Source organism: Fusarium odoratissimum, assembly GCF_000260195.1.
Source record: "Fusarium odoratissimum NRRL 54006 unplaced genomic scaffold supercont1.84, whole genome shotgun sequence".
Lineage (NCBI taxonomy): Eukaryota > Fungi > Ascomycota > Sordariomycetes > Hypocreales > Nectriaceae > Fusarium > Fusarium odoratissimum.
The window spans coordinates 30,093-52,306 of record NW_022158748.1 but is presented as its reverse complement, the minus strand read 5'-3'; the positions used below and the strand labels follow the sequence as shown (position 1 = coordinate 52,306).

The following is a 22,214-nucleotide window of genomic DNA, read 5'->3' as shown; positions in this document are numbered from 1 at the left end:
CATTATTTGATCATTAAGAGACGTGACAACCAACCCGCTCAGTATTGACGCCCTACGCCATCTGCAAACATAAACCTAGTACGGACTAGTTTCCCTGTTTGAAACCACCTTCGTCACAATAAGCTCTTATATTTATATATTTATAGGTCTATATAACTAATATAAACTACCTTTAGTTTTATTAATAATTAGAAAGTTATTATTTAAAAAGTGGATTTTAATTATAAACTATTATATATTTCAGGTAATCTTAAAAAGTTTCTCTCTTAATTTAATAAAGACTTATAAATTAAGGGAATTATAATATAAAATTATAAGTTATACTTAAGTACTAAAGGACTATATATAAATTAAACTAATAAACTAATACTTAGCATACATTAAAGAGTACTATGTACTAATGGTATGTTAAAACCAGAAAGGAAGCCTTATCCTCAACATCGGAACCCAGGTACTTAAAAAGGTTCCCTCTTGAAACCTAATGCAACTTGGGATTTGCGAACTGAGCTTTAGTATCTTGGTCAATGCGTAGTTAGACCAAGTGGACCCGTTGACCTTGACCCGACCGGATCTTGCGGTTGGGAATTTGACACTGCCGACGAAATCTCAGACATAGAATGCTTACACAGTGACAAAGTAGAACATGCTATTAGAAGAGGTAGTCACCTCGAGCGGATTGTCAAGTAAAGAAGCTACAGGTAACAGAGCCCAAGATAATGTCGAACTGCAGCTTTGTTGGGATGAAATTTCACGTCGTGAAGAAGTGGATACTGGCTAAGCAATTAAACTCAACGCTAAACGCTCAGCTGCCTAGGGTTTTCTTTACTGGCACCCACTGACCACTACAGTTTTTCACTCAAGAGGACTAGGCCTATGGGCCCAGGGGGGTTATACCGAGAAAGGCACTCACCGAAGATCATCTTATCTCCTTACTCTTGCATCTACCTATTTTGAGGCCCAGGTACTAAGACCTCGATTGAACATAAATACCCTGCTCAAGAACCTAAACTTTCTTGTTAGATCTATTCCTTAGAAGACATTATTATAAACCCATAATGACTCACACCTGGGATCCAAAGTCGGCACCACTTACCACTGCCGAAGAAGAGCTCCTAACTGGGAGCAAGGCGGTGTCTAAGCTCAGTCAATCACAATTGGACTCATTCAATGCCTGGGTAGGATCTAAGAATCCAGGAGTACTCGAGGCAAAGTCCTGGATCACAAGAGGGAACGATCTCTATTACAACACCTTCTCTTACTCCGAGCTAGTTCTAATGATAAAGCGGGCCAAATACCTCTACAGTAATGAGGGCAATATCGAGGTGAGAACTGTCATTTTATCTCAGAGTCTATCAGTTTAATCAAGAGTCATAGGACAAGGTCGACTTTATCATACGAAAGCCAGGCCTCGGCTTACCTCTTGGCCACATGCCTGACCAAAAGGACCGTTTCCCTTTGCTGTTCATGGAGGATAATTACGAGAATGGCTGGCGAGCTGCCACCTTACTTATCCGCGAGAGTTGCATGCTTAAGCTTATCAATGAGCTCTCTGATAAGCCGGAGTGGTGGCGTAAAGTTAAAGACGAAGCTATCTCCAGCAAGTGGAAGAAAGAGGCGTTGGAAATGGACTGGACTTCTTATCGGAAGCACGCTGACTTTACCTCCGCTATGGCCGATGCAGTTAGTCAAAGCTGAACCCTGGTGTTCTTGATGCTATAATACTAATGCTTAAACAGTGCATCAGTGAGCTGCGAAACAAAGCAGAACTATACGAGAAGGCCGGTTTAATGCCTGTTTACGACTATACAACCACAGTTATCAAATCGGACAGTTTACTGACACCTGACCTGGCCAAAGCTCTCCAGGAGGGCGTGAAGCCATTGGAAGACGTCCCCTCAGAGTTGAAAGACTGGCATCCCAACTCCAAAGAGCAAGTCCTGGATCTTGTGCATCCTTCGCTGTGGCCATTGATCTATGGTCGCTCCAGGGTCCTCAATGACAGAGTCATTGAAGTCGATAATGCCCTTGCTTCCTGTGGTACCGGCGTCGTACCGCGCGCACCGGGGTCCGAGCAGACAACGCACATCATCGGAGAAGGCGGCTTCTGTGAGGACGAGGTCGTGGTGCTGTCAAACAAGTTCCAGTGGTTGCCATGCGATGTTGACCTTGACCCTGAGACAGGCAAAGCCAAGATTGCGAGTTACATTAACAATCTCCATCCACAAGAACATGCCCATCTCTATCCCATCATTGAAAAGTTCATCGAAAAGTCACTACCAGCTTGGGACATCATCTACGACTGGGAAAACACCTTTTCTGTGCAGCGCCTCACAACCACTGAGGCTGAATATGATGAGTGCCCCTGCCCTGATCTCTGTGACATTGAGGACGGCTATGGCTGCACTCCATGGAGACGTCCTATTGGTGAGGGTGAAGAGCCTAGATATGACGTCGACTCATGGGAAGAAATGCTGGCAGATGGTGAGGAAGATGATTGTGAGCCAGATTATTACGAACTGGGTGCAGAGAAGGCAGAGGATTATAAGACGAATCCGGAACGCAGAAACCTGGATGACGCTTGGTTTGCATCAACGCATTCTGCCAAGCTCCCCGACGCCGACCCAAGCGCAAAGGACCATATGAGGATTCAACCTTCAGATGTGAAAGCGAATGGGTTCTTCAACAGTAGCAGTCAAATTCAGGTTATTGTCAAGCTTGCTAATATTCACCTGACGCCTGAGAAGCCCGTCTACAATGGTGGTTCGTGGCATACAGAAGGCCTGCTAAACGAGCATATTGTCAGCACGGCTCTTTACTACTACGACAGCGAGAATATTACTGATTGCACTTTGGACTTCCGGACCTGCGCTGATAAGGAAGACTTGGCTGCCGAGATCTCCTATGAGCAATACAGGCATGATCCAATTGAGCGAACTTTTGATATTACTCTGGGAGGGAGCATCTTCCAGGATATTGGTTCTGTTCTTACCAAAGCTGGCAGGGCACTATTCTTTCCCAATGTCTTGCAACATCATGTTTCGCAATTCAGACTCGCCGATCCTACCAAACCCGGTCATAGAAAGATTCTCGCGTTGTTCCTTGTCGACCCAGCGATCCCCATCGTCAGTGCTTCCAACGTACCGCCGCAGCAGAAGCACTGGTGGACAACTCATTCAGGGTTGGAATCCGGATGTGGCATAATGCCACCTGAGTTAATTGAAAAAGGTGGTTGATTGTATGGACTGGCCAATTGACCTGGAAGAAGCCAAGAAGCTGCGCTTGGATCTAATGAAGGAGCGGACATCATTCAAAGCAGAGGAGGAATCGAGATTCGAGAGGATGGAGTGGAATTTCTGCGAACATTGATTCTCATTCGGAAACATGTAGACTTGTTTTCGCGTTAGAGTAGGGTAGCTCGTTTCCATATCTTATCAATGTGCTAGCATAAGTTATGCGCCTTATGCAGACGATTTATCCATATCCCGTGTGATAGAAGCTTGCTCTAAGCCCCTTCCGGTTATGATCTGTACTAGCAAGCCCTGTCATCATCTCTCATTGGAGGACATACGGTGCTTAGCCTTGGTCAGTACCAAATCCAGGCAATGGCGCAGCCAACTGCGCCCCACTAGGCTGAGAACACTCTCTCGCAAGAATAAAATGCAGGATCAGCCATCATCATCTCACCTCCTCGCTGTCATTGTGATATCCAACAAAATGCCTCAGACTGGTCCCTCAATGTCCCCAGCACTGGGCATCCGCCTTGAAGGAGACCTACATTCATATTCCCCTGGTGACACAATTATTGGCTATGTTTATCGAAAGAGTCCTGTCGTGAGTCCAGACTCATCAGTTACTATCTCCCTATCAGGGCGAACCAAATCGAAGATAGTTATCCATCGCGCAAATAACACATCTACTTACCGAGGCCGTTTCAATCTCATCTCCGAGTCTGCTTGCTCCCAAAAGATCTTTCAAGGCCCGCTCCATATTGAAAGCGGCGGCGATGAGCAGACATGGCCGTTTGCAATAACGCTGCCAAAGCATGTTGATCCGAGATACTTGCAGGGCGGGGGCCAAGACGAGAGTTTTTTACCGCTGGGCGCAACAGATCACATTCTACCATCGACCTATACACTTCGCTCCCTTGGAAACACTGAGGGTTTTATCGAGTACTTTGTGAAAGCTACCCTGAGGGTCACCGGGCAAGGTCATGTTAATATGACTGAAGCTGTCCTTCCGTTCAATGTCATCAACCTCAGCCCTGACCCTCCCATAGCGGACTTTGCGCTTAAAGGTTCACGGAGCCGTCAGACCATGTCGAGCTATCGTCTTGTCCCAGGTATGGAAGATGTCAAGTTATCATTTTCCCAGAAGATGAAGCAGTCTTTCAGCACTTCAAGTGTACCTGAATTCGTCTACAATCTCCTTGTTGATGTGCCAACCGTCATACAACTCGACAACCCTACTCCGATACCGTTCAAATTACGTGTCGTTCCAGATTTGAATGGGACAAGCGAAATAATCAAAGAAATCCCACAGAAGGTCAAATTATCATCAATTTCCATTCGAATTGTCAGCAGCACCGAGGTCATCTGCGAAGGAACTCTGTATCACCATACAAAGGAAAAACGCGAGGAGATTGACCTGTGTGTTGAGAGTGCGATAAGCAGAATCAAGGACGACATCTATATCCCCTGTACAGATGAATGGCCCTCACTCGATATTGGAGACATAATTGATTTGCGTCTCGGACAATTACGGCCTGGTTTTCCGCATCGGCCAGGCGGTGGCTATATGCAATTTAACCCGACTTTTACCACATACAACATTCGTCATTCGCACAGGCTGACTTGGAAGGTCATAGGTGAAATAGCAGGAGAGCGCTTCAGCGCGTTGGGGACAGTGGCCTTAAAGATCTTGATGCCAAGTGACGAGCGAAGGGCCGAAACTGAAGCTGCATCTGACGGTGCAGCAGGTCCATCTCAATTGCAAAGAAACGAGTCGTGGATCCAGCCCCCGGATGAAGATGACGCACCCCCAAGCTTTACTGAAGTAGTCAAGGAAGACAAGGGAGCACACATAGCAGAGGAGTCCAGTAAATAGGCGGACATGTAGTTCGGGAATGCTAACAGGATGTTATGCAATAATAAAACAAATTTCATGCCAGTCTGCTACTTGAGTCACTGCTTACTACCTAAACTCAACTTCCATTGCTTGTTGCTCAATGTTTCCAGAACTTCTTCCTGCCTAGTAGGTAGGATTATATGGACAGGGAGCTGCTTTCCTTCCTGCTTCTCTTCACCCTCACTCTCCCATGACAAAGTCAGAAAGACCTCATTATTCTGGTCCTTCTGCCAGGAAACGCGAGCCAGTATTGGCTGTTGCCAGGTACCACTCACTGGAACTTTAGCCTCGAAAGCCTTAAAGAGGCCCACTCGCGGTTTGAAGATAAGCACCCTCTCGCCGTTGATCATGGCGAGCTTGAACCCCGCAACCTCGGCGGTATACTCGTATAGAGGAAGGCTGCCCCATGCGTGACAATCCGATCTTTGCGTGATGTAGTCTTCCACCCAAGTTGTCATGTGGAGTTCAAGCTGCTTTCGCCAGGGTGCCCAGAAACTGAAGAATTGGGTTTCGTATGCCTCATCGCCAACGAAGGATAAAGCCCTCAGACTATAGAACGCCATTGCTATAGATACCTGTGTGAACTTGTGCGCACGCTCTCCTTCCACTTTGGCTTGCAGAGCAAGAGAGCGATCCAAAAGGTCAAAGGCGTCTTTGCCAGTTACCGCGCCACAGAGAACTGCCCAAATTTGACAATGTTCGCTATAATGGGTGGGGTTTGCCAATGTAGCGAGACCATCCGTGAAATGGGTACCGTCGAAGCAGTGGTTTCTGACGGCTTGTACGATCAACTCAGCCTGGTGTTTGTGTTCATCTGCGCGTGATGACTTGCCCAGACACGATTCGAGCGAACTGAGCCTCTGTAGAGTATATGCGAACAACTGATTCGTGTAGGTCAGGTAACCAGTATCCTTTGCGGCGGGTGGGACTCCGAATGGCTTATATGAATCACTCCAGTCAACAAATTCCCAGTCGCCAGCCAATTGAGAAACGCGAAGGAGGCCAGTTTCTCGGTCAAGGCGACTGCTGAAGGTGTATAGAATGGCATCAACGATGGGTAGGAAGCTAGCTGCAAATTCCCTATCACCAAACTGCTCGTAATGGTCTGTTACCATACATACCCAGAAAAGAGAGAAATGGGAAATAATCTGCAGATGGTGGCAAGGAGCACGGCTTGCTGTCAAACCTACTTTGGGCTGAAAAGAGTTGTAGAATTGTAAGATTGCTTGGCGTGCGAGTCGATCATCTCGGGAGATCATATAGGTGAAGAGTGCAGAGCTTCTCGTGTCCATGGCGTACTGAAGTTGCTCGTAAAATGGGCAGTCCTCATAGCAGTCGTGCATACAGTTCTCCAATGTGCGTAAGCTCACCTCCCAGAGGTTGTGGAACCATGATGGGCTTTCATTCTCAATCTCGACTGTAGGGAATGTGGCCAACACTCTCAGAGGGTAGTTTGTTTTAACAATGTGTATCCCATTAAGAACCAGGTCCGAATCTTGAGCAACTTCAATATCCATGGCAAGGTATCGAAATGTTCGGAAGTGAAAAGGACTGAAAGTTTCATCATTGGCTTCTGCAATGCCATAGTCAACCAAACCTTGATCCAACTGGGTTCCCCCGAAGATATACTGGTCTTTCGGCCCTACAATGGACTTTGAAGTGTCGGATCTGTCTCCTTTCTTTCGCTCAAAAGGTAGCCTAGTAGGCTGCTCCTCATAACCTTCAGACCAAGTGATTTCCAGCTTGCTACCACCAGTTGACGGCCTGGCGAAACGGAAGTCGACATAGGCTGTTATGTGGTAAGGCATCTCGAGTTCGACATGATGTACAGTGCCTTTGGTCAGGACAATGCCTGTCTCATGCTGCAGGGTCGGGTCAAGAAGACGTTCCCAGGTCTCCCGGGGCTGTGTACTTCTAATATTATAGATCGCTATAGGATGAAGTTGCTCTAGCCGAGGGAATGGAATCATCCGAGGATGCAGATTCCATGGTATAGAGAGACCCCAATTGACCATGAACCGATATGGCTCTGCCGCAACCCAAGTAAGCGCATGGGATTCCCGCTGGTCAACCCTTTCAAAGATATGGAGGAAGAAATCAAAATTCCCACTGACGGGGAGAGCTCTGCAGGTATCAAGAGCCGTCTCCCATGTCTCATCCGTCTGAATGTCCAATGCTCGCTGCTCCAGGTCGCCTTCAGTTGAGTCGTGCCTAATGTGTAACCCTGGAAATGGGGTCCTGGGAAAGCTCGAGGCATTCTGTGATCCATGATAGAACCGAAGAACATGAACAATAATATTGTTACGGCCAGCGACGAGATATGGTTGAATGTCTAGGACGTCGTAGAACCATGTCTGATCATCTCCTTTAACAGGACCAGTATGAACGACCCACTTGTTGATGTAGAGCTTGTATCTGGTATCGGCTGTAATAGCAATTTTGACAGGGCCGTGAGGAATATCATGTAAGTCGATGGACTTGCGGAAATAGACAAATTCACCCGCAGAGGACGATTCTGGCTTCTCGTTCCAATGTGGGTGCCAAATCCACGAGGTCTCAAAATCGACAGTCATACTGGGGATGGCTTCGGACGTGGCCAAAACTCAAGAATAGCAATTTGTACACAAGCAGAGGGCATTGATAAGGGCGTAGAAACTCCCACCTAATAAATAACTCTATTCACATAGAAACTTGATCAAGTTACCGAAGTCTCCACCAGTAAAGTCTAGGCTTGATGTATTTCGTATCAAGATGTACCGAAGGGTCTGATCACAAGATGACGGATCAGACCGAGGTCGGGATACCCGGCCCGGAATGAGTTAGTATCTTGAGATCTGAGTCAAAGACAAGTCATATGAGTTGGCATGTCGGTAGAACTCTGGGAGAAATCATTCATGAACAAAACCGAGGGACGATTAACAATCGGGGAACAGCCCCGATTCCCCCACACTTCTGTGGACCCAGGTCCCCCTCATTATCTCTTGGCTCCGAACACGACAACTGGGGAACAAAAACCATGCTATAGAGTTTCCCACCCCAACTATTAGCGGCAGTGAGTACCCAGGCACATTACCTCATCTACCTTCATCTTACTAAAGTGATAGTTTGATCTGCAGCTTGCAGTATCGTGCTATCATCTTACCCATGTCTAAGTCTTCCGCTCTAAACCCGAGATAGTATGTAAATTTCACCAGATACTTATAGTGATAAGCCTGAAATCGTTTTGGTAGACTATCCCATGTTTATGGCATATAGTGCTTAAAGAGTTATTGGAAAAATAAGTAAGATGCTAAGCTAAATATTAAGCGTAATGCAAGATGCAGTAAGGAAGAAGTATTAAGAAGAGGTATATAATATTTGATAAATACTTCTTTTTTTAATATTATAGCGAATGCTAAAGTCTAGTTATTTATATATAGAGAGAAATATTAAATAAGATACTGTTTTATAGTATATATAGTCATATTAAGATAACAACTAATTAGTTATAGGAAAACTAGAGCTACAGATTACGTCATGCTCCAAGGAACAGCACTCCTCTTAATAGGATAAAGGCTAGCCCTCATGGGTTCAACTCGCAATTCGGAATAGCTTTCTTAAATAGAACCCTGGCACTGATATTTGCGGAATTGGCGAGTCTTGACCTTGTTCTCAAACATCTCATCCAGCTCCAGGTAGGTGCGGTTCTTCATCTCAGGCAGATCGAACCAGAAGACCACCCAGGCAATGACAGACAGAGCAGCAAAAATAAGACCAGTCTTGCCACCTAGATTTCCCTCGTCCGAGTTAAAGATGTAAGGGACACAAAAGTTGAAAACCCAGGACATGAAACTGTTGCAGATGAAACCGACGGCGTTGGCCTTGGCACGGAGTCGGACAGAAGACGTTTCAGAAGCAATGATGGGAATGACTGGTCCGGAACCAATGTTAAAAAAGACCATCACGAGGTTGATCATAACGCCCATATACCACAGTGCAGCTTGAGTTGAGAAAAAGCCAGCGATACCAACAGAGAGCCAGGTTGCTGCCAGGAGTGCTGTGCAGCCCATTATGGTACGTCTGCGGCCTAGATAGTCGACGAGGAACCAGGAAATCATAATAGCAGCTAGGGACAGACCAGAGGCGATCTCAAGGACCATGATAGACTTCTCTGGGGAGAGGCCGGCGATAATCATGAAGTAGGTACCGTTGGCGACAAAGGTGGTACCATGGAACTGCTGAACAATGCTGGCGAAGATGATGATGCGCATCCGGCGAAAGTTCGGGCCCTTGAAACATTCTGACCAGGTGACGTCGGCTGTGTCAGCTTGCTCTTGTCTCTCGTGCTCGAGGGTTGACTGGAGGGCGACCATGGCAGCCTCGACCTGGAAAGGCGTGTATAGCCAGCCAAAAGACTTGCGGGCGCCGGCCTCGTCATTCTTTCGAAGGAGCCATGCCGGGGACTCGGGGACAATCAGGGCCGAGATGAAGGCCGTGCCAGCGAGGGCCCACTGGGTAGCGAAGCAGATGCGATAGGACATTCTTTGAAAGCCGTCAGGAATCTGGCTACCAGCAACGACGGCGGCGATCAGCTGGCCAAAGACGAGCTGAAACTGGAACAAAGACAGGGCAAAACCTCGTAGCTTGACAGGGACGATTTCAGAGTTGTATGTCATGCAGGTGGTAGCCATCATGCTCAGGCCCATGCCAATAACAATCTTGCCGGCCAGGAATGTACCGCGGCGATGGCCCATGGAGTCGCTCAAGTCGCATGTATATACCACCGCAATACCGGCCGCGGTGATGATAGATCCGGTCATCATAGAAATCTTTCGGCCGAATCGATCAGCGACCCAGCCGACAATGACGGAACCAATCATAAAACCAATCTGCATCGAAGCATTCCACAGAGACAGCCAGATAGATGGCAGAATAGGCATTCCATCTTGAAGCTCGCCGAATCTCTGCCTGTTTTGGTGAATTAGAATAATTCTACTGCCACTAGGATGCATCGTATTGGTGGAACTTACAGAAAGGCCGGGAAGGCTGTGACGACACCAACAATGATAATATCGAAGCCAAAGGCCATGGGGCCTGTTGCCATGAGGATGCTGAAGATAACAGACTTGTAGTTCTGTTTGAGGGACTGTAGCAAAGTGAGGGAGGTGGCATCGTGCTGGTTGACGGCCAAGGAGACGTCCCCCTTCTTGCTCTCTACCATCTCGACGCTGGGCTTGGTGCCGTGCTCCATTGTGTTAGTTGTTGGTGATGGGTGCTCGGCTATTGGATCTGGAGTGACTGGAAAAACCAAGTAATTTCATGGTGATTTATATTATTCGGAAGTTGTATGTAGAAATTGGGTTACAAACCGTCTCTGCGCCAAGTCAATTGGAAAATCAGTTGTTATTGTTACAGAATGCGGGGTTTGACTTTCCGCTAGGCGCAATCAAAGCCCCTGGTTGCGGGGTCTGGGGTCCGGGGTTGGTCTAGCCCAGAAGGAATTAGGACTGCCCATAAATGTCGGGGCTCGTCCCCGATAATTCCACTACCCCCCTTCTTTTTCTCTACATCATCCAAACTAGTTTCGCTACATTTTCCGCCGAGCGGTACTTGACAATGGAAGAAGAACGAGCCTCAAAGCGTACCAAGTCAACCAATAGCATGGTCTCGTCAGGTGATGAGCTCCCACCGCCTGGTAGTAGTTCCCGTACGGGACTTGCGTGTGAGGCTTGCAGACTCAGGAAGACTCGCTGCGTCGGCTTTCCCACCTGCTCGTGGTGCCAGCGCCGTCGCCAATCTTGCATCCGAGGCCAGAACAGTCAGACGAGCCCGTGGGTGGACCTCCTCTTGGCTTTACCGAAAACTAGCTAACAATTCCTTGTCATCTAGATTGGATGATTGGGGCAATCAGATACTTGGTGCTATATCAAGGGCCAGGGATGAAATTCTCGGTGCATCAATCAGACTCAATGCTGATCGCCCGCTCAACCATACCTCGGTTACGCTGCCGGATAACGAACACGGTACTTGGCCTCGTGCCCATAGAGGCCAGGGATGCTTCGCGCCGATGTCGAGCGCCGAGAACATTTTACAGTGGGATGTTTTGCGGAATCAGCTTCCGAGATCAGCCCAATCCCCGACCAACACCACGGACCCGTATGAACCTGACAGGTCCACTAACTCCAAGGCTACTGCCGATACGTCTTCTGCCGGACTCCGAGCTCTGCAGCAACGCTTCGAGACTCAATTCCTGGCTCGGTATCCCATTATCAGCAGACCTTGGCTTACTCGCTGCGTCCGCAATGTAGCAGAGAGCGACGGAGATTGGAGTGCTGAAACATGTCTCGTCTTTCTGGCTTGTGCTATCGCGTCCCTATGTGACTGCTCCGCTCACGATGCCTTGACGCCTCAAGCCGCCTCAATGAGTCCAGCATCTGCTGTCTCAGGCTCATGTATGCCTAACTCGCGCCGGCCTGCGTATCAGTATTGGACTATGGCAAAGCGGAGACTCGGCTGGGCCCTTGACGAGCCTGCAGGTCTGCTCGCCGCCCAATGTCTGTGCCTAGCTGGGTTCTGGCATCTGCTGAACTTCGCGCCACGAAGGGCTCGCAAAATGTTTTATCGTGCTATTGAGAGTATGAGGGATATGGTATTTCCAAGCTTGCCGGATATTGAGAGGCATCTGGCACGATTCATTCATGTCCTCTGTGCCGACCTGCTCGAGTAGGTCTCCAATTCCGTTATCCACTGCATCATGATGCACAGTCATGATACTGACCTATCTGTTACAGACGTTTGAATTTTGAGTTGGAGCTTTCCCCATACAACGGCCGAAAGGAACCTACCAACGAAACCTTTTCACTAAACGAAAGCCCCAATCTTCCTGCTGCGATCAGTCTTCACGCGGAAGACTTGGCTGGAGGCTTGTCTTTCAAGCTCACAAACAATCCACAGCAGTTGCACCCAATTCGAAAAGACATCAACAAACTCCTGGCTTCCATATCAACATTCTCCAGCTGGCTTGACCTGTATTCGTTGCATGGCCAAGCAAAAGATTTGCGATGGCGTCTCAACCAACTCACAGACCCAAGGAGCATCATCTGCGGGGAAGCTTCAAGCTCGACTGCACTTAGTCATTCATTCGGTGAGACGATCTTTGAAGATGTAAGGATGCAGAAAAAAGAGCTCACGGTGCGCTTACTGCGCGTTTATTTGTACTTGAACCTGCACCTTTCGCCTCCCCTCCTACAGAAATTGGATTCCGACGCCAATCCTCCACCTGTCCAGTCACCCCAACGCATCTTGAAAGAGATAGCAAGCCTTGCGGATGAGTGTCTCTCGCTGACAGCTGAGGTAATGAACTCACGTCTCAAGGAGTGGCAAGGTAGAGAGTCTCTGTCGAGCCGTAGTGCCGCATCCAGCAATCCAACCTGCCACAATCCTGAAGCAGAGTTCTCGTACCGTTTTTCGTACGTAGGTTGCCTGACACTCCTTGCAGTATACTACGCCAAAACAAAAGCAGCCTGTGGGGAGATGGATTTTGCCCATTGCCACTCACTGAAGCTGCCTGCAGACTGGCGTTACTTGGTTGCTGGTCACACGAGCATGCTACTATCACACGACGAAGGGACCAATACATGGAAGTGCGGACATTTGCTCAGCCAATTTGACATGGAATGATTAGATTTCTCCGCGCCTTCAATCAGCATCCATGGCTGAAACACCAGTCTCACAACCAGTTTCTAGCGGTGGTGATTCCAAGCGCACAATCCACTCAAGATACATCCTGGCATCCGCACTCTCAGCACCCCAATACGCAAGTGCAATCTTCAACTTCTGCATGCCGGGCTCCCAGACTGGAAGACAGTCTAGACCCGGTATACCACTCTTTGCTGTGGCTATGATCTCTAAAGCCGCACATGCACAGTAACGAATACCGAGCCAGGTCCCGGGGTGGCGATGTGTAGTAAGTCCATGGGTTACAAGGTATCTATCGATCCGGAGAGCTCTATTTGCAAGCTCGTTGGCCTGGGCTTGTAGCGACATGGATAGTCCGTCGAGGTCTCGATGAAGAATGAAGTGGAGGGCAGGCCTGCTCAGTGTGTGGCGAATGATAATCAATCGGAGCCTCAAATATTCTCGCAGGTCGTCGGGGGAATGGCCGGACTCGTCCGTCTCAATGGTGATAGAATCCGGAAGATTAACGAAATGTACCATGATCTGGTTATCTAAATCTGACAGGGTGTTGAGAATGTCTCGGTAGAATGACTCGCGGTCCACGTTGACTGGTTGGTGTTGCTCTGCCTGTTGAGTGGCGAAAAATGATTCGATTCGGATCTCTAGCTTCCGAAGCGAGATGTCTGTCAAGTAGTACATCCAGCTCTGCTCGTGCTGTACGGCCGATGAATCAGAACTGCCACCCATGCCAGAAGGGGATGACCATGAAGGCTCTAGGTCCGGTAGAAGGGATGACATGTTCTCATACTGAATCAGCTGAGCGTTTGCAATTTCAAGCCCCAGTTCAGAGGCGACTTCTCTATCAAGCGATCATCAGCATGGGAGGCTCGGTGGGGGGCCATTCAAGAATGGGCTCAAACCTCTCTGTCTTGAGGCAACTCCAGAAGAGTTTACGATGTGCATTATCAGGCTTCTTCTTCGTGTTCCCCAAAGCCGCCTGAATCATGGCTGACCCGCCTAGGCTCTTGGTCAATACATCTTTGCACATGATACTCGCGTTGTTCAAGCATCTCCATGAGGCGAGCGGTTTGAATGTCGTTACGTAGTACCCAGCAGTCAGGAAGAAACACTGTGCACCGACAATGCTCGCATGGCCCATAATGAAACCAAGTCTTTTGAGGCCGGCATCGAAGTACTCGCGGCTGCGCAGGTACTGTTCCGGATCTATTGACGCCTCTGAGTACTCCTCTAACTTGCTGTGGTCATATGGCGTGCAGATACTCCCTAGGGCACAAGCCATTAACTATTTTGATAGTCAGCTAAAATTGAACGTCTCACAACTATTAAGGCACTTGGGGATTGCAGTAGCTACCAGCAGACATGTAGGTGCATCCCAGCCAAGCCCTTCCTCCTCTACCACGGAGATCTGACTGTAGAGAACCCCGAGGTCGACCAGGGGCTGCTTAGCGTGAATGTACTTGACGAATCGTTCGATAAGCTGCGTCATTTCGGCTCGATCATCAAGCGCCCCATTGGGAGGGGGGAGATGAACTGGCAGACGAACCGAAGCATAGTGAGGATCCGCATTCAGCCTTACAGCCTCAAAGTCGTCGTTCATGTCAATAACCGAGGTCAGAGGCGCCTTCAAGAGGTGGTAGGGGCGAACGCTCGGCCATGTTAGTGTAGATTCAACCGATGAGGACCACCATGACCGAGTGGGTGGAGAAGTCATGGATGGCCTGGAACCTAATCGGCAGCGGGATGATAGCGTTTGAGTTGGTAAGCAAGTCTTGGTTACATTGGCTGATCCTTGGGAGAAGATTACCCGTCTCAATTTGTGAGCGGGTAGCTGCTGTGGTCAGCTGAGGGGCTCATGTTTAATAACCACGAACCAGACCCGCCCAACCTCGCAAGTGTTTTTACTTAACCTAACTAGTACTAGAGGTATTTTGGAGTTTGCCATGATCATTGCTCGGGGTATTTACCAGCGAATGGCAAAACGTCGGTTGGGGCATATCCCCGCCAAGTTCGTCATCACTACCCTAGACCATAAAAGTTAATTCTGCCCCTCAAAGCCAAGTGACGCACAACCGCTATCAGATCAGGAAGTACAACGACCATAGACATAATGGCTCACATGAAGGTCATTAACTTACGTGTTGAGCATTACTGGGAATTCGCAGTCATCAACGAGGAGAAGCCTCGCATCTCTTGGTCATTTGAAGGCCTGGAAGAAAAGTGGTCTCAACGGGCATATGAGGTCTCTCTACATCGTGGTCAACCCAGAAAGACCGAAACGTTCTCGGTCGCATCCTCACAGTCACTTTATGTACCATGGCCATCCCGACGACTAGAATCGCGAGAGCTTGTAACACTCAAAGTTCGGGCCCAGTCCGAGGATTCGTTGTGGACGTCATGGTCAGCTCCCCTGCAGATCGAGGTTGGATTACTCGAAACCACCGACTGGCACTGTACCTTGATTCAACCCTCAATCAATCGGGACTTGTCCAAGCCAGTTCAACCAGTGAGATTCAGAAAGGACTTTCACCTCAAGGAAGCGCCACAACAGGCTCGTTTATACATCACCGCACACGGTCTCTACGAGAGCTTCATCAACGGGACCAGGATCGGAGACCACGTGCTTGCGCCTGGGTGGACGTCTTATGACCATCAACTGCCGTACCAGACTTTCGATCTCCTAATACAGCTAAAGAAAGGAGAGAATGTCATCGCCGCGGAGGTTGCCGAGGGTTGGTATTGCGGCAGGTTGGGCTTTGCAGGTGGTGAGAGGAATATCTGGGGCTCTTCAGTCGGCTTGTTTGCTCAAATTCTGATCACATACAACAATGGAAGCACAGAGGTTGTCAGAACAGACAGAAGTTGGAGATGGAGCCACGGCCCCTTACTTCAAGCCGAGATCTACGATGGTGAACTATACGATTCTAGGTTGGAATGCCCTGGATGGAACGAGCCGTCATTCTTGGACAAGGGCTGGCAGAGCGTTCGCCTTGGTCAAGTCAATCTCTCGACCTTGCAAGTACCATCTGATAGCCCACCAGTCCGGCGAATACAAACCCTCCACGCACAAAAGAAATTGCAGAGCCCCCAAGGAAGCACCATCCTTGACTTTGGGCAGAATCTGGTTGGCTGGGTACGATGTGATCTTACTGGGCCAAAGGGTCATACTGTTCGTCTCATACATGCTGAGGTCTTGGAAAATGGTGAGTGTGCCACTGCGCCACTTCGAGACGCCAAGTGTACCGACACAGTCATCTTGTCGGGTGAGCCTCTGGTGTATGAGCCTCGTTTCACGTTTCACGGATTTCGCTACGTGCAGATCACAGGCTACGACTTTGATCAAGTCGACCTGAACAACTTCCGTGCCGTCGTCATCCACACAGATATGCCCCGAACTGGATGGTTTGAGTGTTCAGATGAGATGTTGAATAAGCTACATGAGAATGTAGTTTGGTCCATGAGGGGAAATTTCATCTCGGTTCCCACAGACTGTCCTCAAAGAGATGAGCGTCTTGGATGGACCGGGGATCTACAAGCGTTCGCTCCCACTGCAGCCTATCTCTATGATACTGGAGGCATCCTCAAAACTTGGCTTCGAGGCCTGGCTTTTGAGCAGACCGAAGATGGCAAGGGTATCTCGCCGCTTTTCTCTCCCAATATCTGGAAAGGGCGTCCAAATATCCCATCTGCTATCTGGGGAGATGCACTCATCAGTGTACCATGGGATCTTTACCAGTCCTCCGGCGACACAGCGTTTCTTGCAGATCTCTATGATAACATGAATGAGTGGTTAACAAAGGGTGTCAAGCGAGACCAAGATGGCCTTCTGTGGGATCCTAATCACTCTCAACTTGGTGACTGGCTTGAGCCTGGTGCACCCGCTGATGACCCGGGCAATGGACCGACAGACGAGATTCTAGTTTCGAATGCTTTTCTCATCCACATGACAGATATCATAGCCCAGATATCTGGCATCTTGGGTCTTGAGAGAGAACGTGAGCTGTGGACAAAACAAGCAGCCGACTTGCGTGTGCGTTTTGCTCAGATTTACATCACTGACGAAGGAAGAGTCGTGTCAGACACCCAGACAGCCTTAGCACTAGCCATTCACTTCTCGCTCTTTCCCACTTCCAGGCAGCAAGATACAGCAGCAGCGCGTCTTGTCCATCTGATTAGACGCAACGCGCGTTTCAAGATCGCTACAGGCTTCGCAGGGACGCCTATTCTCGGACATGCGCTCAACAAGATCAACCAACACCAACTCTTTTATAGAATGCTCATGCACAGAAAGCCGCCATCTTGGCTCTACCCGGTCACTATGGGCTCTACAACCATCTGGGAAAGATGGGATAGTATGCTTCCAGACGGGACACTAAACTCATATAACATGACAAGCTTCAATCACTATGCATTGGGAGCTGTAGCAAACTGGATGCACACCACGATTGCCGGTATACAGCCACTGGAGCCTGGTTGGAAGAGAATAAGGATCTCTCCAGTGCCAGGAGCAACAATCACGTCTTGTCATGCTCGATTCCTCAGCCCCTATGGTGAGGTAGACATAAGTTGGGAACTGAGAGGCGATGAGATACATCTGTCGGCCACAATTCCTGGAAATACAGAGGCAGAAGTCACACTGCCTGGTGGAGAGCCGGAATCCGTGGGGTCTGGAAGACATGTCTTCTCTCGTGCCTACACTCGGCCTGAATGGCCGCCGCTGCCTATCTATGCTCCATTTGTTCCGCATGATGATGATGAACCATAGGTGCAGAGAATGGAGATGAGGGGAACTAGGATTTAATGTAAATATGTTGTTTTACTCGTACATGTTAGTTTTGTCTCGTCCCCTTAGTGTCTCTCCCCGTCTATTAAGTTTAATGCTAAGGTTTAATTACGTTCCAGTCTCTGAAAAGACTACAGTGTAGAGGATTATTGAACAAGATCCTGGTCGTTTTGAGTTTATCTTGCTTATCGTCACACAACCATTTCCCCGGACCTTCCGTCCCGTTGCTCACACAACATTTGGGGAGTCACCAAGCTCGTATCTTGGTATCGCTCACCCCGGTAAGCATGGTAGCCCGATGGTGGGGAACTATTGTAGACAAGGTAAAAAGGAGCCCCTAGCGCCCCCGATGGACATGGATCGACCAGAGTGGAGCTGCATTGCCCGCACTTTAGGTCTCCGAACTCCGTCTGTGGCTGTTGGATATTTAAAAGAGTAGATGTTGCCTGAATATGTTGAGACGCAAGCAATCAATAGTCTATTATTAATCAACAGCTTTGACACGATGATCATTAATGGCTTCCATCCTCAGGAGTTTGAGCACCCTCAACTAGGTCCAATTATTGGAAAAAAGCGAAACGAGCATGTTGTTCAGTTTCGTAGCATTCCATACGGTCATGTTGCTGCACGTTTCCGACACGCCACATTGATCAGCGAGCTACCACCGAAACAGCGCACGTTCACGGAATACGGCCATGCTTGTCCTCAAACCGAACAGGGCATGGAGCCATTTGGCGGTCCAATCCCAGGGGACAAAAAACGAGAATACGATGAGTTTTCCTGCCTCAACCTGACCATCACAGCACCAGTGTCGGTTTTGAAGTCTGGGAGTACCCAAAAAGTACCGGTCATGGTATACGTCCATGGTGGAGGCTTTACAGTTGGCGCGCATTATGGTGGCCCTAATGGTAACTCAACTCCTGTCCCGTCCAGAAAGGCGTGTCGACTTAATAACAATTTTACAGATACAACAAGAATGGTGACACAAGCATGCGAGGACTCGAGACCCATCATCGTAGTGAGCATCCAGTAAACAAATTCCTGCTTCACCTGCATGATGACTGATTACTAACCGGGTCAAGCTACCGACTTCATTTCCTGGGATTCCTGGCGTGCCAGGCAAGTAGCGGCCTATATGTGACACATACAGGAGCCCACTCTGACAATCTCTAGGACCTCGTCCACGAAGCCGCAACACTCAACGAAGACCCCTGCAACTTTGCATTATACGACCAACGTCTGGCCTTCCAATGGGTCCAGAAGTTCATTTCGGGCTTTGGCGGTGACATCAACAGGATCACCGCATTCGGCGAAAGCGCTGGCAGTTCCTCACTCGCCTTCCACCTGAGCTCCAACGTCCCCCTCTTCGATCGAGCTATTCTGCAATCCGGAACTGCATCTGCAATCAGTCCCAAGCCCCTTGCAAACAAGGAAGAAGAATATCAGGCACTCCTTAGTTTCTGTGGGATCAGTCTGGATGATCCTCAGCGCCTCGAGAAGCTCAGAGCTGTGCCAACTGCCAAGATTGTCGAGGCAGCCTCGTCTATCAACAAGGCAGCCTTTTCACCACTGGCCGACAAAAGCTTCTTTCCAATCATTCCCAATTACCTCAATCATGCTCAGATAGTATCCAATTGCTCTTGGATAGATGCTATCATTACGGGCGATACAGTCTTTGAAGTCAGTACATTGAGTGTCTTCTATATATTACAATTCTGACAGAGCATAGGGCTATCTGTTTGCACACAACCTCTTTGGTGTGCGATCTGAGGTCTTTTACCAACACGTGGAAAATGCGCTTGGAGCAGAGAATGCCAAGAGAGTATTAGAGATATATGAAATATCCAGAACCATGGACCAGAACCTGTTCTGGACCAGGTTATGCACATTCTGTGGTGATGTCATGTTCTCCTGTAAGATGATCTCCCATTCAGCCCATCAGTTTCAGCAAAACTAACATGAGACGCAAACAGTACCTTGCCACATCCTATCAAAAGAGCTATGGCAGAGTGGTAAGAAACAATATCGTTGTATTCTTTCACTGCGTAATCCATTCCCCGGTTCCTTCTTCTCTAACGTCCTTGGCCACCATTTCATCGAACTCGTCTACCAATTCATGACGTTCATGGAGCGCTTACCTCTCCAGAGACAGCGCGATGTCTGCATCGGTTTTGCGCGACGATGGGCGGCCTTTGCCTATAGAGAAGAGCCTTGGCCTCAGTATACATGGGTAGATGAGGCAGTGGCAGTGGCAGATTCCCGGGAGGGCTGGGTCGTGCGGTCACGAGTGAAGGACTTGGAGGTTTCTGCATATGACGAAGGCGGCCAGCGTCGCTATGAGAAGTGGGAAGCATTGGATGAGGTGTTTCGCTCACTAGGGGAGAAGGCGCCTGCAGCGATTGAAGCTCTTAGTTTCCCGACATTAGTAACTTTGGGAAACAAGCAACTAGATCTTGATGTTATTTAGATACATGACGATGATGGAGGAAGGCCAGTCAATAGATGGATATAAGAGAATGTGTGATAGTTACGCTGTGACTAAATAAATATCATGCTAGCAGTAGACCTTCCTTTCTTCCCTTTGACTAAAGCCAAGACCATTGACTTACTGAAATCAGGGACGCTTATTTCTTCTGGTCGAGACCTCTGTGCTTCCTTCATCTTCACATGTACCTCCCATTTCCCATTGGTAACCTTGACGTCTTCCAACTCCTCCCCATCAACATAAACATGCAACTCGCACAATTCGTCCTCATCAACTGTACCGAAAATTGCCAATTGCCTTTCTCCATCTATAATTGACGCTGTGGCATCCATAGTGAGCTGAGGTGGTGTCGATTCGATATTGCTACTCCCGTGCCCGCATATAATAGAGTCTGTTGCCAGCTGAGGGGTTCTCGACGGCTGCTGACGAAGTAAGCTGCCCTTTTCAAAGGCATAGGCATATCGAAACAAGTTGTTGTCATCATAGGCCTTGGATGCAAAAGTGAGACTGACAGGCATTCTCGTATCAGCCATGACTCCCATTGGCACGCTGACTGTCGGTATACCAAACTGGCGAATTGCGCAGTTTCCATTCGAATACAGAACACCATTGAGCCATGCATGCTTTGCAGACTCTTCATCGACATCTGCGTCAGCTTTGCCCACATCGGCATTACAGGGCCATACAACCATGTCCAACTCCAAAGCATCAAGCCAATCTTCAAATGCTGACTTGCGCTTCAATTCAAGGTTTTGAAGTGCCGTTGCAAGGTTTGGGATATTGTAAGTCGGGATACGGCCGTTGGCGATATGTGCAACGACAGCCGTATGTCGAACAAGAGGATCGTTGGCATCGTATCTATCTGGTAGGCATCCAGGAGGATGGGGGAATATAGTGGATGATTCGACTTGTGCAAGAGACGATGCCACTTTGGAGTCTCGATTTGCTGCCAGGAAGTCGTCCCAAGAATAGGCCATCAATTGGCACATATCAATCTCATTGCGATGAGGAGGTGTTTCCGTTTTGCACTCACCAGTGAGAGGTTTCTCGAATTCAGTGACGAGTGGAAAGTCAGTCTCAACAACTGTGGCGCCTAGGCCTTCAAGTATGGTCCTGGCTTGTTTCCAAAGGTCGATAACACTGTCGCGGGTATGAACCTTTCGTGCATCCGGGTCAGAGTCCGCGCCACCAATGTACATCTTTGGAACACCGATCCTTTTGCCCTTGAGAGCATTGGGGTCAGAGAGATCAAAAAACGTCTTTGGTCGCACAGTATCGACGTCTGGGAGCTTAACAAAAGGCTGCTCACGCCAAAAGTCGCAGCTTGTCTTGTCGTCTGTTGCAACAACGACATCCAAAAGCGCAAACATGTCTTCCATAGTTCTTGTATGAGGAACTACAGTGTCGCAGGTGGGGAAAAGAGGCCAGTTGCCTCTGATTGATATGAGTCCCCTGGAGGGAGTGTATGCCACCAAACCATTATTGGAAGCAGGTGAACGGCCAGATGAGATGGTTTCCTCTCCCATACCAAAGACACCAAAGCTTGCTGCGGTCGCTGTGGCGGATCCATTGGATGATCCAGAAGCGAAAGCAGCCGTGAGATAGGCTTCATTGTAGGGCGACTCAGCACGACCATAAACGCCTCGCTGCATACCACCTGCAGCCATTGGGGGCATGTTGGTACGACCCAAGAACACAGCGCCAGCGTCTCTCAGCTTCCCAACAGTGAACGCATCTTCATTTGCGATGAGGTCCTTGAAAGCGGGAGACCCAGCAGCTACCGTCATACCTCGGATTTTGTAAGAATCTTTGATCGTGCAAGGAATTCCATCCAGCAAGCCCAGTGTCTTGCCCATGGAGCGACGGTGATCCGATGCTTGAGCGGCAACAAACACATCTTGATTGATTACTGGGATAGCATTGAGCTGAGTGGTTCGGCGATCATATTTGGCGATTCTCAGCAAGTGCTTGGTGGTCAGCTCAACGCTGTTGATATGTCCTTGAGAAAGTGCAGATGCAAGGGATGCGATTGAAGCCTCTACGATGGAGAGTGTCTGCAGAGTCAGTATTTGTGTAACCCTTTTGACATATGATGGCAATACGGCTTACAGTACTCTGGTCGTCGATTGCCATGTTGGGAAGGATTGG

At 48.7% G+C, this 22,214-nt stretch overlaps 9 protein-coding genes across 10 annotated transcripts; 5 read left to right on the top strand and 4 right to left on the bottom strand.

Moving 5' to 3' along the window:
• Window positions 1-1,055: 1,055 nt before the first annotated feature.
• Window positions 1,056-3,233, top strand: FOIG_16480 (uncharacterized protein; the record flags this gene model as incomplete). Its single annotated transcript, XM_031217941.1, has 3 exons — window positions 1,056-1,322; window positions 1,375-1,680; window positions 1,737-3,233. The coding sequence occupies 3 exons, from the start codon at window positions 1,056-1,058 to the stop codon at window positions 3,231-3,233; spliced, it is 2,070 nt and encodes a 689-aa protein (XP_031052362.1).
• A 437-nt stretch (window positions 3,234-3,670) lies between these two features.
• FOIG_16479 (uncharacterized protein) lies at window positions 3,671-5,167 on the top strand. Its single transcript, XM_031217940.1, has one exon. The coding sequence runs from the start codon at window positions 3,715-3,717 to the stop codon at window positions 5,101-5,103; it is 1,389 nt and encodes a 462-aa protein (XP_031052361.1). The 5' UTR covers window positions 3,671-3,714; the 3' UTR covers window positions 5,104-5,167.
• On the bottom strand, window positions 5,117-7,848 carry FOIG_16478 (uncharacterized protein). The gene has a single exon (XM_031217939.1). It carries the CDS (start codon window positions 7,695-7,697, stop codon window positions 5,181-5,183), a length of 2,517 nt encoding a protein of 838 aa, XP_031052360.1. The 5' UTR covers window positions 7,698-7,848; the 3' UTR covers window positions 5,117-5,180.
• A 683-nt stretch (window positions 7,849-8,531) lies between these two features.
• Window positions 8,532-10,502, bottom strand: FOIG_16477 (uncharacterized protein). Its single transcript, XM_031217938.1, has 2 exons — window positions 10,134-10,502; window positions 8,532-10,071 (listed from the first exon to the last, which is right to left on the bottom strand). The coding sequence occupies exons 1-2, from the start codon at window positions 10,352-10,354 to the stop codon at window positions 8,721-8,723; spliced, it is 1,572 nt and encodes a 523-aa protein (XP_031052359.1). The 5' UTR covers window positions 10,355-10,502; the 3' UTR covers window positions 8,532-8,720.
• Window positions 10,503-10,719: 217 nt separating this feature from the next.
• Window positions 10,720-12,460, top strand: FOIG_16476 (uncharacterized protein; the record flags this gene model as incomplete). Its single annotated transcript, XM_031217937.1, has 4 exons — window positions 10,720-10,934; window positions 10,993-11,826; window positions 11,895-12,267; window positions 12,452-12,460. The coding sequence occupies 4 exons, from the start codon at window positions 10,720-10,722 to the stop codon at window positions 12,458-12,460; spliced, it is 1,431 nt and encodes a 476-aa protein (XP_031052358.1).
• Window positions 12,461-12,488: 28 nt separating this feature from the next.
• FOIG_16475 (uncharacterized protein) lies at window positions 12,489-14,687 on the bottom strand. Of its 2 annotated transcripts, XM_031217935.1 has the most exons (3): window positions 14,153-14,687; window positions 13,701-14,083; window positions 12,489-13,639 (listed from the first exon to the last, which is right to left on the bottom strand). In XM_031217935.1, exons 1-3 carry the CDS (start codon window positions 14,510-14,512, stop codon window positions 12,802-12,804), a joined length of 1,581 nt encoding a protein of 526 aa, XP_031052356.1. In that variant the 5' UTR covers window positions 14,513-14,687; the 3' UTR covers window positions 12,489-12,801. The 2 variants fall into 2 exon arrangements, with proteins under 2 accessions (XP_031052356.1, XP_031052357.1); XM_031217936.1 differs by having other exon boundaries at window positions 13,701-14,687.
• A 154-nt stretch (window positions 14,688-14,841) lies between these two features.
• Window positions 14,842-17,700, top strand: FOIG_16474 (uncharacterized protein). The gene has a single exon (XM_031217934.1). It carries the CDS (start codon window positions 14,909-14,911, stop codon window positions 17,561-17,563), a length of 2,655 nt encoding a protein of 884 aa, XP_031052355.1. The 5' UTR covers window positions 14,842-14,908; the 3' UTR covers window positions 17,564-17,700.
• A 386-nt stretch (window positions 17,701-18,086) lies between these two features.
• FOIG_16473 (uncharacterized protein) lies at window positions 18,087-20,048 on the top strand (the record flags this gene model as incomplete). The annotated part of the gene is made up of 6 exons (XM_031217933.1): window positions 18,087-18,489; window positions 18,547-18,610; window positions 18,664-18,704; window positions 18,789-19,261; window positions 19,311-19,494; window positions 19,555-20,048. The coding sequence occupies 6 exons, from the start codon at window positions 18,087-18,089 to the stop codon at window positions 20,046-20,048; spliced, it is 1,659 nt and encodes a 552-aa protein (XP_031052354.1).
• Window positions 20,049-20,119: 71 nt separating this feature from the next.
• FOIG_16472 (uncharacterized protein) lies at window positions 20,120-22,199 on the bottom strand (the record flags this gene model as incomplete). The annotated part of the gene is made up of 2 exons (XM_031217932.1): window positions 20,120-22,120; window positions 22,176-22,199. The coding sequence occupies 2 exons, from the start codon at window positions 22,197-22,199 to the stop codon at window positions 20,120-20,122; spliced, it is 2,025 nt and encodes a 674-aa protein (XP_031052353.1).
• Window positions 22,200-22,214: the final 15 nt, after the last annotated feature.